The sequence below is a fragment of the Muntiacus reevesi genome, chromosome 9 (assembly GCF_963930625.1).
Source record: "Muntiacus reevesi chromosome 9, mMunRee1.1, whole genome shotgun sequence".
NCBI classification, from domain to species: Eukaryota; Metazoa; Chordata; class Mammalia; order Artiodactyla; family Cervidae; genus Muntiacus; species Muntiacus reevesi.
In genome coordinates, this window is record NC_089257.1 from 4,132,932 (window position 1) to 4,148,072 (window position 15,141).

General features: G+C 37.2%; 1 protein-coding gene across 1 annotated transcript; it reads left to right on the top strand.

The window, feature by feature from the left end:
- The first annotated feature begins 8,980 nt into the window (after positions 1–8,980).
- On the top strand, positions 8,981–9,916 carry LOC136175008 (olfactory receptor 4C15-like). The gene has a single exon (XM_065945300.1). The coding sequence runs from the start codon at positions 8,981–8,983 to the stop codon at positions 9,914–9,916; it is 936 nt and encodes a 311-aa protein (XP_065801372.1).
- The last annotated feature ends 5,225 nt before the right edge of the window (positions 9,917–15,141 follow it).

Here is a 15,141-nt window from a genome sequence, read left to right on the forward strand (position 1 = left end):
ATCCAGATAGTCAAGCTGGTTTTAGAAAAGGCAGAGGAACCAGAGATAAAATTGCCAACATCTGCTGGAAAAGCAAGAGAGTTCCAGAAAAACATCTATTTCTGCTCTATTGACTGACTATGCCAAAGCTTTGACTGTGTGAATCACAATAAACTGTGGAAAATTCTTCAAGAGACGGGAATACCAGACCATCTGATCTGCCTCTTGAGAAATCTGTATGCTGGTCAGGAAGCAACAGTTAGAACTGGACATGGAACAACAGACTGGTTCAATATAGGAAAAGGAGTATGTCAAGGCTGTATATTGTCACCCTGCTTGTTTTACTTATATGCAGAGTACATCATGAGAAACGCTGGAAAGGAAGAAGCACAAGCTAGAATCAAGATTGCCAGGAGAAATATCAATGACCTCAGATGTGCAGATGACACCACCCTTATGGCAGAAAGTGAAGAAGAACTAAAGAGCCTTTTGATAAAGTGAAAGAGGAAAGTGAAAAAGTTGGCTTAAAGCTCAACGTTCAGAAAACTAAGATCATGGCATCCACTCCCATCACTTTTATGGCAGATCGATGGGGAAACAGTGGAAACAATGGCTGACTTTATTTTTCTGGGCTCCAAAATCACTGCAGATGGTGATTGCAGTCGTGAAATTAAAATACACTTACTCCTTGGAAGGAAAGTTATGACCAACCTAGACAGCATATTAAAAAGCAGAGACACTACTTTGTCCACAAAGGTCCATCTTGTCAAGGCTATGGTTTTTCCAGTGGTCATGTATGCATGTTAAAGTTGGACTATATAGAAAGCTGAGTGCAAAAGAATTGATGCTTTTGAACTGTGGTGTTGGAGAAGACTCTTGAGAGTTCCTTGGACTGCAAGGAGATCCAACGAATCCATCCTAAGGGAAATCAATCCTGAGTGTTCATTGGAAGGACTGATGTTGAAGCTGAAACTCCAATATTTTGGCTACCTTGTGCGAAGAGCTGACTCATTGGGAAAGATCCTGATGCTAGGAAAGATTGAGGGCAGGAGGAGAAGGGGATGATAGAGGATGAGATGGTTGGATGGCATCACCAACTCAATGAATATGAGTTTGGGTAAACTTCAGGAGTTGGAGATGGACAGGGAGGCCTGGCGTGCTGTGGTTCATGGGGTCTCAAAGAGTCAGACACGACTGAGCAACTGAACTGAACTGAACTGAGAACATACCACAAGGCTCTAGCTTGTAAATTTTTTTGCTATATTCCCATGAATAATGAATCTTAAAGAACAGAATAAACGGTCCAGACTTGAGTCCTCTATGTTTGTAGATTTCATATAAATGCTATAATTTAATTAATTAATTTGCAGGATGGAATTTTAATCTGACAGGAAGCATGGACTACTGGATAAATTCTGGAAGAGCCATATTGTCACTAACTCCCCTCTACATCATCCCCTCATGTCCTTCTCTCTTTTCTGATTTGTCAGGTTTTTCTGAATTTACCCTATTTCTATAACATACCTGTTACATTATCTGCCCCATCCCATTATCACAATATTATTTCTTATCCCACTCACTTCCTCTAGCTGAAGCAAATAATAAAGGATTAAGTAAATCAGGACTTGAATAAAGTAAAAGATGCTACACGTGCTTTGAAGTAGGAACCAGGATTCCAGGATTAATTGTTGGAGTCTTGCTGTTGAGTAGTAATTTTAAAATATCCCCTCTAGAAGTGTGATTGGCCCATGTCAGATGGCTATTCCATGTCAGGAAAAGCATCTAAAATTTCATTGAAAATATAATAGCACTTGTCCCTTAACACCATGTGCAAGTCTAGGCAATTACGAATATTTACCTTTCTGATGAATCACTTCAACAGTGCTTCTTTCTGAGGAGTGTGACTAAGCATTAAAAATAGGTAGAATACAAGAGGAGCACATCATTGGTATAGACTCTCTGCAGGGACCTCATGAGCTAAGCCCCGGTTTTCCCTCCAGCTTCAATTGCAATGCTACAGTCTATCAGAGTAAAGAGTCAATCTTGCTCTTAAAAAAAAAAAAAAAAATTAGAAGAGAAAGATTTCTTTAAGATCTGGAAATTGTACTTTTAATTAATTTTAAAATTATGGCATATCGAGATCAAGTACTGAGAGAAGAAAAGCGGAATTTGGATTAATGTATAGATTTTTGCATGAAAAGCATTCACACACAAAATTGTCACTCTTTATTAAGCATGACTGTTGCTCTAGTCCCCACACAGCACGTGCCTTTCTGGATTGATGCTGTGCCTTATCCCAGAAGTCATCTTTTGCATTTAGCAAATGAACACACATTTCATTGCACTCTGTAAAGGGACTATGTTTTGTCCTAATTTATACAGTTTTCTCTTTCTGAATATGAAGGCAATTGAAAGCATCTACAAATAGAAGCAGCCCAGGAGAAGCCAAAAAAAACAAAAAACAAAAAAAAAAAAAAACCCAAGCTAACTGATTGGGGTCATAAAATTTTTACAAACACTTGAGCAAGTCAAACCATAAATAACTGTGTCCTGGAAAACTGTAATGATGGGAAATTTCCATACCCTGAGGGGAGCTGAGATCCAATTCTAAGGTTCATGACCTCTCAGGGAAACCTCTTTAAATTCCACTTACAGGTCAAGGAGGAAACTTTTGCTTCTTTATGTTTTCATTGAGACCATGAAGACAGTGTTTGAGAATCAGTAGGGAAAATTCTTTACCTCATTTACCAGAATTGCAATATCTCTCTTTCTTAGATGTAGAAGTAAGACTTAGAAATTTTATATTCACATTTTGACCAGCTATTGAATGGGTTTTTCGCCATAGAGAGAAGCATATTACCATTACGAGAATTTTCAAGAGACTGACACATGGTGAGATTTATAATTCACATTTTGCATATTCACAGGTGATTTTAGATTGTGATGTAGTATGTAAAAGTATGGGTATTGTGGGGCAGGCTCCCAAGTTCAAGGCAAGCTGTGATCTATCCCTTAGTTGTGTACATTTGGGCCAGTTCTATAAACCTTTTTGCCCTCAGAATGTTTATTTTTAATGGAGATTATATGTTCACAAGGCCAAAGGATTTGGAAACAAATAAAGTAATACATGTGGAATTAATTAGATAGGACGACATAATTTAAGTGTTGAATATATAGCAGCTGTTTGAATACAAACATTTTTGGAGGGTTGCAAGTTCCTGTTCAAGTCTAACGAAATTAGAGATATCATCAGTTTTTTATCTTCAAGTTAAATCCAAATAACTATAAAATGAAACATCTGAGTATTTTTGTTAGAGCTAGTCGATAGCATTTTATTTACTGTTTGTTGATATGTTATCATTTATCATTATTGCTTCTTAATTTGTTATCATTTAATTATTGTTTCTTAATATGTTTTATTTATCATTCATTGACCCTTCATCCTAGTGTTTTAGATTTGAAAAAGTGGACTACATAATATCAATGTAGAAGGAAGGTGATTTATTTAGAGAGCTATTCATATGTAATGCAGCAGTTAATTTCCCACAAAAAGCACTAAAGAATGGCCAGGAAAGGACATGAAGGGCAATAGTGTGTGACTCAACTAATAGAGCAGAGTCTCCTGGTTTTAAATTTGCTCATTTAATTTTCTCTACACTTGATGTCATAAATAGCATTAAATTTCTGCTGCAGAGTTGTTTAAGAATATCTAAATGACTGAAGTTTCTAACTGCTTTAGTGCTAGTTGTTGTGGCTTTTTCTCTCTCTTAATATGAACTAAATCACTAGGACAACAGAAGGAAAAAAGGCTCAGGCATCCATCAGGAAGGACACTGAAAGGTTATTTTTCTAAATTCCCCAAATAGCAAGAGTATAGAAGCTGAGACTTTCAGGGCAATCAGCAGAGCAATGTTGAGGGGAGAGGAAAAGATCTGAAATCTGAAGAGAACACATTTCTCAGGCTGTAAAGGAAAATAATATATTTAGATAGATGAAAAATTAAACTATTATTGTTGAAGCAAATAGCAGTGTTGGATAAAAATTCAGTGGATTCAACGAATTTAACTTGGAAGGTAATTAGAATGGGTTTTTAATCTATTAACTTAATATTAAAATAGAAAACACTGCATATAATGATATCCTTATTCCTAATTTCTCACTTAATTTTGAATAGTATATTTATTTTATAACACTATTATGTAAACTATTGTATAATAACTATGTCAGCTTTAAATTAGACACAAGGATTTCTATATTATTTTCAGAATGATCAATGCTAGAATAATGTTGCTGCCAAAATGAATGGGAAAAAACAGTAAGAGGCAGGAGGCAAAATTTCCAGGGCCCCAGATCCGAGAGACGGCTCAGAGCCCACAGTTCACGGTGTGAAGGGCCCTCAGCAATCTGCTGAGCATCTCCAGCATCTGAAGAATACAGCTGTCAGGAAAGGGAAGTCCGTGAGACATTCTCTCAGACATGTGAACAGAGCAAGCTGTTTCCAAGAGAAATATATGTAGTTAAAACTGATAGGGAGGGCTAGGCCTATGATTTGGCAATCCGTGGATTCTTTACAGCAGGTAAATACTTTTAGTACAAGATTCTATGTTATGTTAGCATGTTTGTTCCACCAGTACAAATTAATTACATGGGATAAGTAATAAAATTATCTTCAAACATCATCTTTTCCTGAACAAATACTTAGGTGATGAATAATATGATGTTGTGGGCTTTAAAATTTATTTTTAATGTTAATTTTTCTTGTAATTATTTCAAAATGCATCTTGAAAATAAAGTCTCTACTATCTTCATACATTCTCTTCTTGATTTTAAAAATTAAATTAGGATGTCTGTATAGATGAGTAGGGTTGCTATAATTTTTCATATAACATGCTGCAAAACTTCTTCACTAAGTATGTCTTTATATTATCAGTTAGTGTTTCATTCATAGCATATTTTGTTATAAATTTATATTAGACTGAATTACATAAACATCTTCTTCAACATTTTAGATATTTCTGATTTTTTTATAAATGAAATATCAACTTCCATAAAACTTATATCACTTCATTTCAGTTTTAGAATAATTTTTAGGGTTGGGGTTACTTATATGAGAAATATAGTGATTTTTATGCCTCTAAAAATATTTGCTAAAACATTTCCCAATTAGATAATATGAATGAAGCTGTTTCATTGCAATTTAGAAGATGTCATTATTTAAAAACCTGACTTAGAAACCTGTTTTGTTTTTATGATGGATTCAATTCTTCAGTGCACTTTGTACATCTAAATACTATTTAAAATTAAAGTTTATATCAACATTACACATCTCCCTGTTGAATTATACATTGAAAAGCAGTTCATAGTAACTGTCTTATTTGACACTCACAGGTCAGCAGCGTGAACAAATGTCACTTGATTTTATGGAAAGGACTCAGAAGCTTCGTGGTTTCTTCAGGGACACATGACTGTAAATCTGTAGCTTCTAGATTTTTTTATATTGGAAGGTGAGCAATTGTTATATTATTTTAATTAACTTTTCATTTTGGAATAATTTTAGATTAATAAAAAAGTTGCCAAGATACTATAGAGTTTCTGTCTACTCCTCGGTTATTTTCCCCTAATAATTATCATCTAACATTACTAGTAGCACATTTGTCAAAACTGTGGAATGAATGTTGCTATATTACTCTTAAAGAAGCACAAGATTTTATTCCTCTTTCACTAACTTTTCCCCTTCTATCACTTTTCGTTCTAGGGGTCAATCCAGGACAGCACAGCATACTTAAGTACCTTTTAAATGATTTCTGATCATAAAGCTTGTGATCATAAGCTCTGAGGACGCTGTCCTCTCCATTGCCTAAGTATTAACAGTAATTTTGGAAATTCCTTTTATATTGAAAAAAGAGCCATTTGATTTGTTCATGTTTAATGAGCATTTTGACTCTAAAATAGTATTTCTCTTAGAAACTTCACAGATTAGGGACATACAGAGCCTAAGATCACCTTGTTAGATTAATACAGAGCCTTGCTCTCTCTCCACTGTTTGCATTATTTGATGTTCTTTGTTCAATGACACTGCCTGAAAAAGAAGCGGGCTCCTGAGGATCTGGGCTTCCTAGGTGATGCTAAAGGTGAGGAACCTGCCTGGCCAGTCCAGGAGACAGAAGAGACGCAGGCTTGATCCCTGGGTCGGGAAGATCTCCGGAGAAGGGCACAGCAATCCATTCCGACATTCTTGCCTGGAGAATCCCATGGACAAGAGGGGCCTGGCGGGCTCCAGTCCATAAGGTCACAAAGAGCTGGGCACAGCTGAAGCAACTTGGCACCCACACACGCACACATGAGGGTCTGAAGACTATAAACTATATTCAGGAGCTATTAGAGACTTAAAAGTGCTGCACATTTAAATGATACCATATCTTCACTCTGGCAACCAATAAAGATATTTTATATTTGTGAACATGTAAAAGGATGAGTGAAGACATCTGTAAGCCTAGATCATGGGAAAGTAGAAATTAGGGGTAAAAGCGCTGTCATTTTGCTCTGTGTCAAAGGCTCTGGGAGTTTTCTCACTGACGGCAATTTTCTCCAGTGCATCCTACTGCATTCATGGTTTTATCAATATCAGTATTGCTTTATCCATTTCTTCCAAGAACCTTATCAATAGGTGTTGCTAAAATACCCAGTTACAGAGAATCTGAACTCTAGAGAATTTTGAGTAACTTTTCTTGTCACATAATATAACTTAGCACAAGAGCTTGAATTTGAACCTAGGTCTCTGTGACTCTGGAACTGATGTCTCTATTTCATTTCATTGGCTCCACATATATTAACAGCCTCTACTTTTTAATATACAGTCATTCACGGATCCAGTGATCTTACAAGCTTTGTTTCATGTTCTTGTTTACTTGATGGCACGGCTGAATATGGAGTTCAGAGCACAGGTGCTGCTTACGAATGTCTGGTATCCTGGAAACAATTTGTTTTAAAGTAAGTAAAAAGACATATTGCATGTATGTCTGTATACGTGCTAGTTTTATTCATATTTTCAATCATTTTTGTTAGCTGTCAGTGTCATTCATAAAAATCAACTCATTTTTACTTCTTTCAGAGAGCCCAATTATTCTTTTACTTCCCTATTTAGCAAGCATAGGCCGTATGTATATGTTCACACACACACATACTCACTGGCCCCTTGACTGATGAACCTCTCAGATGCACAAGGAAGGACAATCAGGCTTCCCTGGTGGTTTAGTGGTAAAGAATCCGCCTGCCAATGCAGGAGACTTGGGTTTGATCCCTGCATCAGGAAGGTCCCCTGGAGAAGGAAATGACAACCCACTCCAGGGTTCTTGTCTGGGAAATCACACGGACAAAAGAGCCAGGCAGGCTACAGTCCTGGGGTCACAGAGTCAGACACGGCCGAGCGACTAAACAACAGCAAAGGACACAGTCATTCTTCAAAGGTGTCCTGATATAAGAAATGAAGTCAAAGCTGACCTTTCTGTGGGAAAGCTGTCTGGCTTTTTAAGAGGGAGAAGAGTCAGTAAAATCAGTAAGAGTATTTTATCATAAGCAGCAATTTCACATTTTCCAATCTGACCCTCATTATAATTGTATGAAATGAGTAGGGAGGTTATATGTGAATCTCCCTACATTACAGTAAGTCATATACATTTGAAACAGATACACACTGGTGAGTATTACTTGATCTGATTGGGCCACATTGAATAAATACTTAGCAATCAATTAATAAAGCCTCAGGCTCTGGCTATAGCCAGCGTACTGTTTCTAATCCTTACCTATGTGGTTATTGTCAATTTGCATCTATAAATAACTGGACCATTACCTTCTGATTCTACATCATTGGCTCTGTGTCCTTCATCAAGAAGCATCAGTCAAACTTTGACACAGAAATCAGAAGGTTATAACCTCTACAGTGAATGGAGACTCTAGAGAAGCCCGTCCTTCTCTGAAGCTCTTGATAGGAAAAAAACAAAAACAAAAACAAAAACTTCTTCTTTCCCTGTAGTCAGTCACTTCCATGCTGGAGTCAGAGGTTCTGGGTTAAGATACAGAGCCAGCATCTGTTATTTCTTTAATTCTATCTCTTTAAGCATGGACTTCCTACCAGTAAAATTGGGTAATAAGATCTAACGTGGAATGTTTCTTAGCCACTTAACTCTGAACTGCTCCCTTGCATTATTTAGCTTAGTCATCGTAACAGTACACATTAGTAGGTATTACTTATTTTTGTCAGCTTCTATTCTTGTTTTTAAATAATGAGTGAAGAGAAAACCAACTTAACACATGGAAATTTATTATGTCTTAGTCTTCAGCAAGGTGTGTTCCCAATGATCATTCTCTTTTTAAAAGAATGAATTAGTTGATTTTAAACTCTCAATTCTGTTTAGAATTTTAAAGAAATAATTAAGGGAATAGCCATGATCCAAGCATCTCTTCAGTTTTGTCTTATTTCTCCTTCTAACTGTAGATAAGGAAGTCACCTAATCATGGACAGCTTGCAACACCCCCCTGCTCCCCGCTTCTCACATCCATGCACATGGCAGGTATGACCAATAAACTGCAATTTTCCTTTCCTCAGATCATGAATGTGGCTTCAGCACTCTTCTCACAATTCACTCCAGGAAACCACTACTATTAACATATGACCAGAGCTGGCAGTTGAGATAACAACTATTTCTTATCCCCACAGGTGGATCCCTATCCTGCTCCTACATTGAAGCTCTGTCTTAAAATATTTAATAATTTATCTGTACTTCAATTCTTCCTGGTATCCCCCTAGCACCTTCAACAAATTTCTAGCTTTGTGTTCTCAATGATAAAACAAGCACAAGAACATAAGTTAATTTTTCACATGGATGCACCAATTTGTTGATGACTGATGACCCCTCCAACTGGCCTGAGACACATTTGTCTTTTTTCTTTCTGTAGATTCTACACGGTCACTGTGGTAGCTTTCACCTTTTCAGTGGAAATTATGCAAAACCAAAGCTTTGTGACGGAATTTGTCCTCCTGGGGCTCTCACAGAATCCAACCGTGCAGAAAATAATATTTGTTGTATTTTTGTTCATTTACATTGCAACTGTCGGGGGCAACTTGCTAATGGTGGTGACCATCAGTAGCAGCCCAGCACTCCGGGGCTCCCCCATGTACTTCTTCCTGGCTTTTCTGTCCTTCCTGGATGCGTGCTTCTCCTCCGCCATTGCCCCAAAGATGATTGTGGACTCTCTCCTTTGGAGGAAAACCATTTCTTTCAAAGGCTGCATGATCCAGATCTTTGCTGAGCACTTCTTTGCTGGGGTGGAGGTGATCGTCCTCAGCGCCATGGCCTATGACCGCTATGTGGCCATCTGCAAGTCCTTGCACTACTCTTCCATCATGAACCACAGACTCTGCGCCCTCCTGATGGCGGTAGCCTGGACAGGCGGCCTCCTGCATGCCATGATACAGGTTCTTTTCACTTTCCAGCTGCCCTTCTGCGGCCCCAGTGTCATCAATCACTTCATGTGTGACTTGCACCCGCTGCTGGAGCTGGCCTGCACTGACACTCACATCTTTGGGCTCTTGGTAGCTACCAACAGTGGGTTTTTCTGCATCTTAATCTTCTCCTTGTTGCTTGTCTCCTATGTGGTCATCCTGCTGTCTCTGAGAACCCATAGCTCTGAAGGGCAGCAGAAAGCCCTCTCCACCTGTGGATCTCACGTTGCTGTTGTTGTTTTGTTCTTTATCCCATGCATATTTATGTATGTACGACCTCCATATTCTTTCTCCTTTGACAAAATGGTAGCCATATTTTATACCATCCTAACTCCCTTGTTCAATCCTTTGATTTACACTTTCAGGAACAAAGAAGTGAAAAGTGCCATGAGGAAAGTGTGGAATAGGGTAATGATGGTTTCTAATGAAAAATAAAACATTTAAAGTTGAATAGAAAATTCAAAGTTTCTAATCAAATCAGACAAAAATTTTATATGGATGAGCATGGTTTGACAGGGGGTAAAGTAATGTAATATTATAAAAAAATAGCATAAGTTCCAGGAAATAATTTAGTTTTCATTCTTAGATCACTTATGGACTCTGATTTGACAATTCAATATCCTCAAATGAAAATTAAGAAGACTTGAATTTTATGCTTACTTAAAATCTAAAAGTCAAAAAAGAATGAAAAAAATTACTCTCACCTCTTGCTACTAACTTGATATCTTGAAAAATATTTCTGGAGGGAAGACAAAATTGTCTTAGATATTAGGTTTATACATATATAACTATATATGTATACCAATGAACTTTTTGCCCAGATTAATGTATCCGGATCACTGCTGTACAACTGAAAATAACTAAATATTACAAATAAACTCTATTAAAAAAAAAGAAACAACAGAAAGAAAAACATAAACATATTAATATTTCAGATTTGGCAAAGAACTGTAATTATTGCTGATATTAGCCCTTTCATATTGATGATAACTATAATTAACACTTTGAAAGTGAAAGTGAAGTCGCTCAGTTGTGTCGAACTTTTTTGTGACCCCATGGACTGTAGCCTACCAGACTCTCCTGTCCATGCGATTTTCCAGGTAAGGGTACTGGAATGGGTTGCCATTTCCTTCTCCAGGGGATCTTTTCAACCCAGGGATCAAACCCAGCTCTCCCCCATTGCAGGCAGATGCTTTAGCGTCTGAGCCACCAGAGAAACCAATTCAAGCTTTCATATAACATGAATAAGAGTAGTTAACCACACATATTTCAGAGTGTAGGAAGAGCTTACTCCAATTAAGTTTCCAAGAACCGAATTAAGAAATTCACTCCATTTTCAGGGCACCCTCTCTGCTCCACTACAGACCTTGCTGTTCTGTCTGACCCAGTGTTTCCAGGAAGGAGCTGTGTGAATTATGGCTACATGAAGTGTTCCCTTCTCCATAAACTCTTTACATCCCATCATCACTTGTGATAGAAGGCAATGATAAATCTCAGTGAAGTATAGTTTATGTGTTTTATTCAAGCGTCACATAATTCACCTTCTAAGTAAATGAGAGTTGAAGGTATGAAAAGTACACTCTGTTGGAAGTCATCTGTTTGGTTGTAAGAAAAGAGGTAAGTTTCTCAATCTGTCTGAAATATTTTCTTCTGTGCTGTGCTTAGCCTCTCAGTCGTGTCTGACTCTGTGACCCCATGGACTGTGGACCACCAGGATCCTCTGACCATGGGATTCTCCAGGTAAGAGTATTGGAGTGGGTTGCCATGCCCTCCTCCAGGAGATCTTCCCAACCCAGGTACTGAACCCAGGTCTCCTGCACTGCAGGTGAATTCTTTACCATCTGAGCCCTAAACACTGATCTCTTGGAATCTGTACTCAGTGTATCTTCTAACAAATGCTAGAGCTCCTGGGGAGTGTTTCTCCCAATGAAGAATATGGTGGTTCGGGCTTCCTAGGCCTTCCTGGTCTAAGCACACAGCTGAACTACCTCCCAAAGGCATCTCTGCCCACAGAGGATGCAACACACTGAGTCAAGGCCAGCTTGGCAGAAGTTTCTATCTTGGGGAGCACCTGGCTCAAAGTTTATGGCCAGGGGTGATGTTTCTGGGACAGAGTATGAAATTGGGCTTCACTTTCTACACACCTGGGTTTTCAAGATCCTTGACAATCCTTGCTATGACACACAGCAACAATCTCTCTTTAATTGGGGTAAGTGAAGGCGTGGTTGTTCAGGAAGAAAGAAGCTGAACTGTGGGATGAACGTTCAGATTAAACGACTTTCTCTAAGATGTTTCTCTCCTCCCCGCTCTATGTCTTTCTATATCCCATCCCCGACTCTTCTTTCCCTGGTACCTGCTCACTCCTCTCTCCTGTTCTGACTACATGAGCCTTCTTCTTTCCTCCTCTTCACTGTTATCCAGTTAGATCTTTATTTTCTTTTGCTTTGATATCAGCCTCAGCATGCAGTTTAATGAACTTGGTTTTGGAGCCAGGACAGAAATTTAAGATATCAATTATCATCCTTCTCTCATTACTCATGATTTCTCTTTTCTAAGATGCTATTTACATGATGATTAGGATTTGATATTTTATATGACATGTAGGGTGAATGCTGAGAGAGAGGCTACGTAGTAACATCCCTTTCTAGTTCTAGCCTAACTGCCTTAATTAAAACACTGTATCACAGGTCATGCTTTGTAAATAGAAATGGATGAATCACATGGCCAGTTACCTCGCAAAAAAAAAAAAAAAAAGTGTAGGTCAAATGAAATAACACAAGCAAAAACTTGTTTGAAAGACAAGATTATGGAACAAGAATATTTTATCCTGAATTATCTTATTCAATCAGATATATATATATATATATATATATATATATATATATATATATATGGAACATAGGAGATAGAGGCAGATGTTTGTTTAATATAGAAAGAATGGAAGAATTTTGGTACCCAATATATTTGAATTAGTTAACATTTGAGTAGGTAAAAGGAATATTTAAGGGTCAAGGAAGTAAAAAGGCCTTCTGTCACCATGATGCCCTCCCAAGTCAAAGAGGCAGGGCAATCCAGAGAAGCTAGGAGGTAATGGCTGAATTCAGTAATGAAGTCCTCAGGGAGTATTGGTTTGGCCTGATGCACACACCTTGTCAATGATGCTTCCTGTTTTTATGTCTCCAAATCTTCTCTTTGCTTACTTAAAATAAAATAGAATTGCTTGAACTGGATTTCATGGTTGTCTGTTACCTACCCAAAACTTATCTCTTAAAACGTTTGGATTTAGTGAGAGTGCAGTTTTTAATGAAGGGGGCATCTGTTTTTCCTGACTTAATGCATGTTCCCGTTCTAAAAGTGTTTAGTCACTCCTCTATGCTAACTGTTCCTCTTTTCACAGCAAAGGGCTCCCTCTTTTTTGTTTTTATCCCCTGCTGGAAACCTAATGTATTAAAAGTAAATGATCATTGATTTACTTTCTTTTTTAAATAGTCATCAGAGAAAATTGAAACACCCAATCAGAGTTTGCAATTATTGTGATATTTCTAATTTCTCACAGTGAACTAATATTGTTTTAGCTCAACTTCAAGGAAAACCTAATTGTATTTAGATGTGTAACTTTACTAGAGTTAAATAGTTTGACTTATTGATATTAATATATTTATCTTACTTAGGAAAACCCTTTATACACTTTTTGAATATTTAGTTTTCAGAGAACCTTGTTGGAAATTGCAATTTAATTCAATTAAAGCCATAATTTCACTTATTCCCCATGTTTAAACCTTTAACGACCAATCAATTTATTTTCTAGGATCTTTCTGATATGGAAAGATCATATCACAGAGTTTTGTGTAGTTTTCAATGATTGAGAATCTTACATAGAGAAATGGTATCCCTCCAACGTCATTGTCAGGAGGTGGAAGACATCTTTTCATGCCCTGTAAATTGACTCCAGATATGATGAGTAGGTTCTCAGTACACATTTGATGACTGAGCTGATGGTGTTACTGAATCACTAGAGAACTGATGACTAATCAGAAAGAGGAAGTACATCAAAATTCATGTTAAAATTTGTTTCATTTGACATTAAATTTTAAAGGCCTGATTGACTAAAATGGAAACAGGAGTGTAAAATTGACAGTTTATTGCAAGATGTTGAAAAAAAGAGCTCAAAACTTAAAGATATAAAAAAATTAGACAAAGTGTACAAAATTCAAAACAAATGAAATAGAAGAAATTAAAATATACAAAAATGTTATACTGTATTGCTAATCAAAATATATATTTCATAATGCTAATTATGTTAACTAAGCAAATATAATAGTGCTTCAAGTTAAATTTTATTTATAATTTGTGTCATATTGTTATAGTTTTAGAAACAATGGAAAATGATCTAATTTGTATATAAAATATTTCACATATATATTTGTGTGTATATACATACATATATATCTGAAAACCCAGCAGAATGTGTAAGGAACTAATTTTTATTTCTGGTTTACGGGCTCCCCTGGTGTCTCAGATGGTAAAAAACATGCCTGCAATGCAAAGACCTGGGTTTGATCCCTGGGTCGGAAAGATACCCTGGAGAAGGGAGGGGCAGCCCACTCCAGTATTCTTGCCTGGAGTATCCCACGGACAAAGGAACCTGGTGGGGTTCATGGGGTCACAAAGACTCTGGCAGGACTAGCGAGTAACACTACCGTAGGATTGGTTAAGTATGATTTTTTTGAAGGTTCCTTTTCTCACCCTGTAATACACTGAAAGCTCCAGAAACTTTGTTATGCAGATGTATCCATACACTAATTAAATTTCTAATAAATATTGAATCAACCAAATTGAAAGAGAATTTGAGAATAGTGCCAATAATTACGGGCTTCCCTGGTGGCTCAGTGGTAGAATATGCTTGCAATGCAGGAGATGTGGGCTCGATTCCTGGGTCAGAAAGATCCCCTGGAGAAGGAAATGGCCACCCATTCCAGTATTCTTACCTGGAAAATCCCATGGACAAAGGTGCCTCGTGGGCTACAGTCCATGTGATCATAAGAGGTGGACGTTGACTTAAAATAGTGATATTTATATTATGAATCTCCTGGGCATATATTTGATGAAACTATTAAAATAAGCACAAGCTATATGAGAAGAGTTTATTAAGAATATTTTAATTAAATGAAAATTTGGAAAAACAAAGAAAAATTGGTAGAATTTATATTTCAAGATTTTTAAGATTTTGATATGTTAATTTTGGGCCCCCCTGGTGGCTCAGCTGGTAAAGAATCTGCCTGCAATGAAGGAGGCCTGGGCTGATATCTGGGTTGGGAAGATCCCCTGGAGGAAGGAATGGTAAGACACGCCGGTATTCTTGCCTGGAGAACACTATGGACAGAGGAGCCTGGTGGAGTCCACGGTGTCACAAAGAGTCAAGCATGACTGAGTGACTAGCATCATGTTTATTTATAACTGCTAAGTAGATAATTACGCTACAAATACAGTTTAACTACACAGCAAAGGCTTTTAAATTAAAACAGAAAATCAGAAAATATAATAACATGATTGAAATTATATAGATATATGCATATAAGGAAAAGTAAAGGAGAGCAAGGAGGTGTATTTTTATGTTGAATTTCTGAAATACATTTTTAAACTTACATTAAAGTGATAAA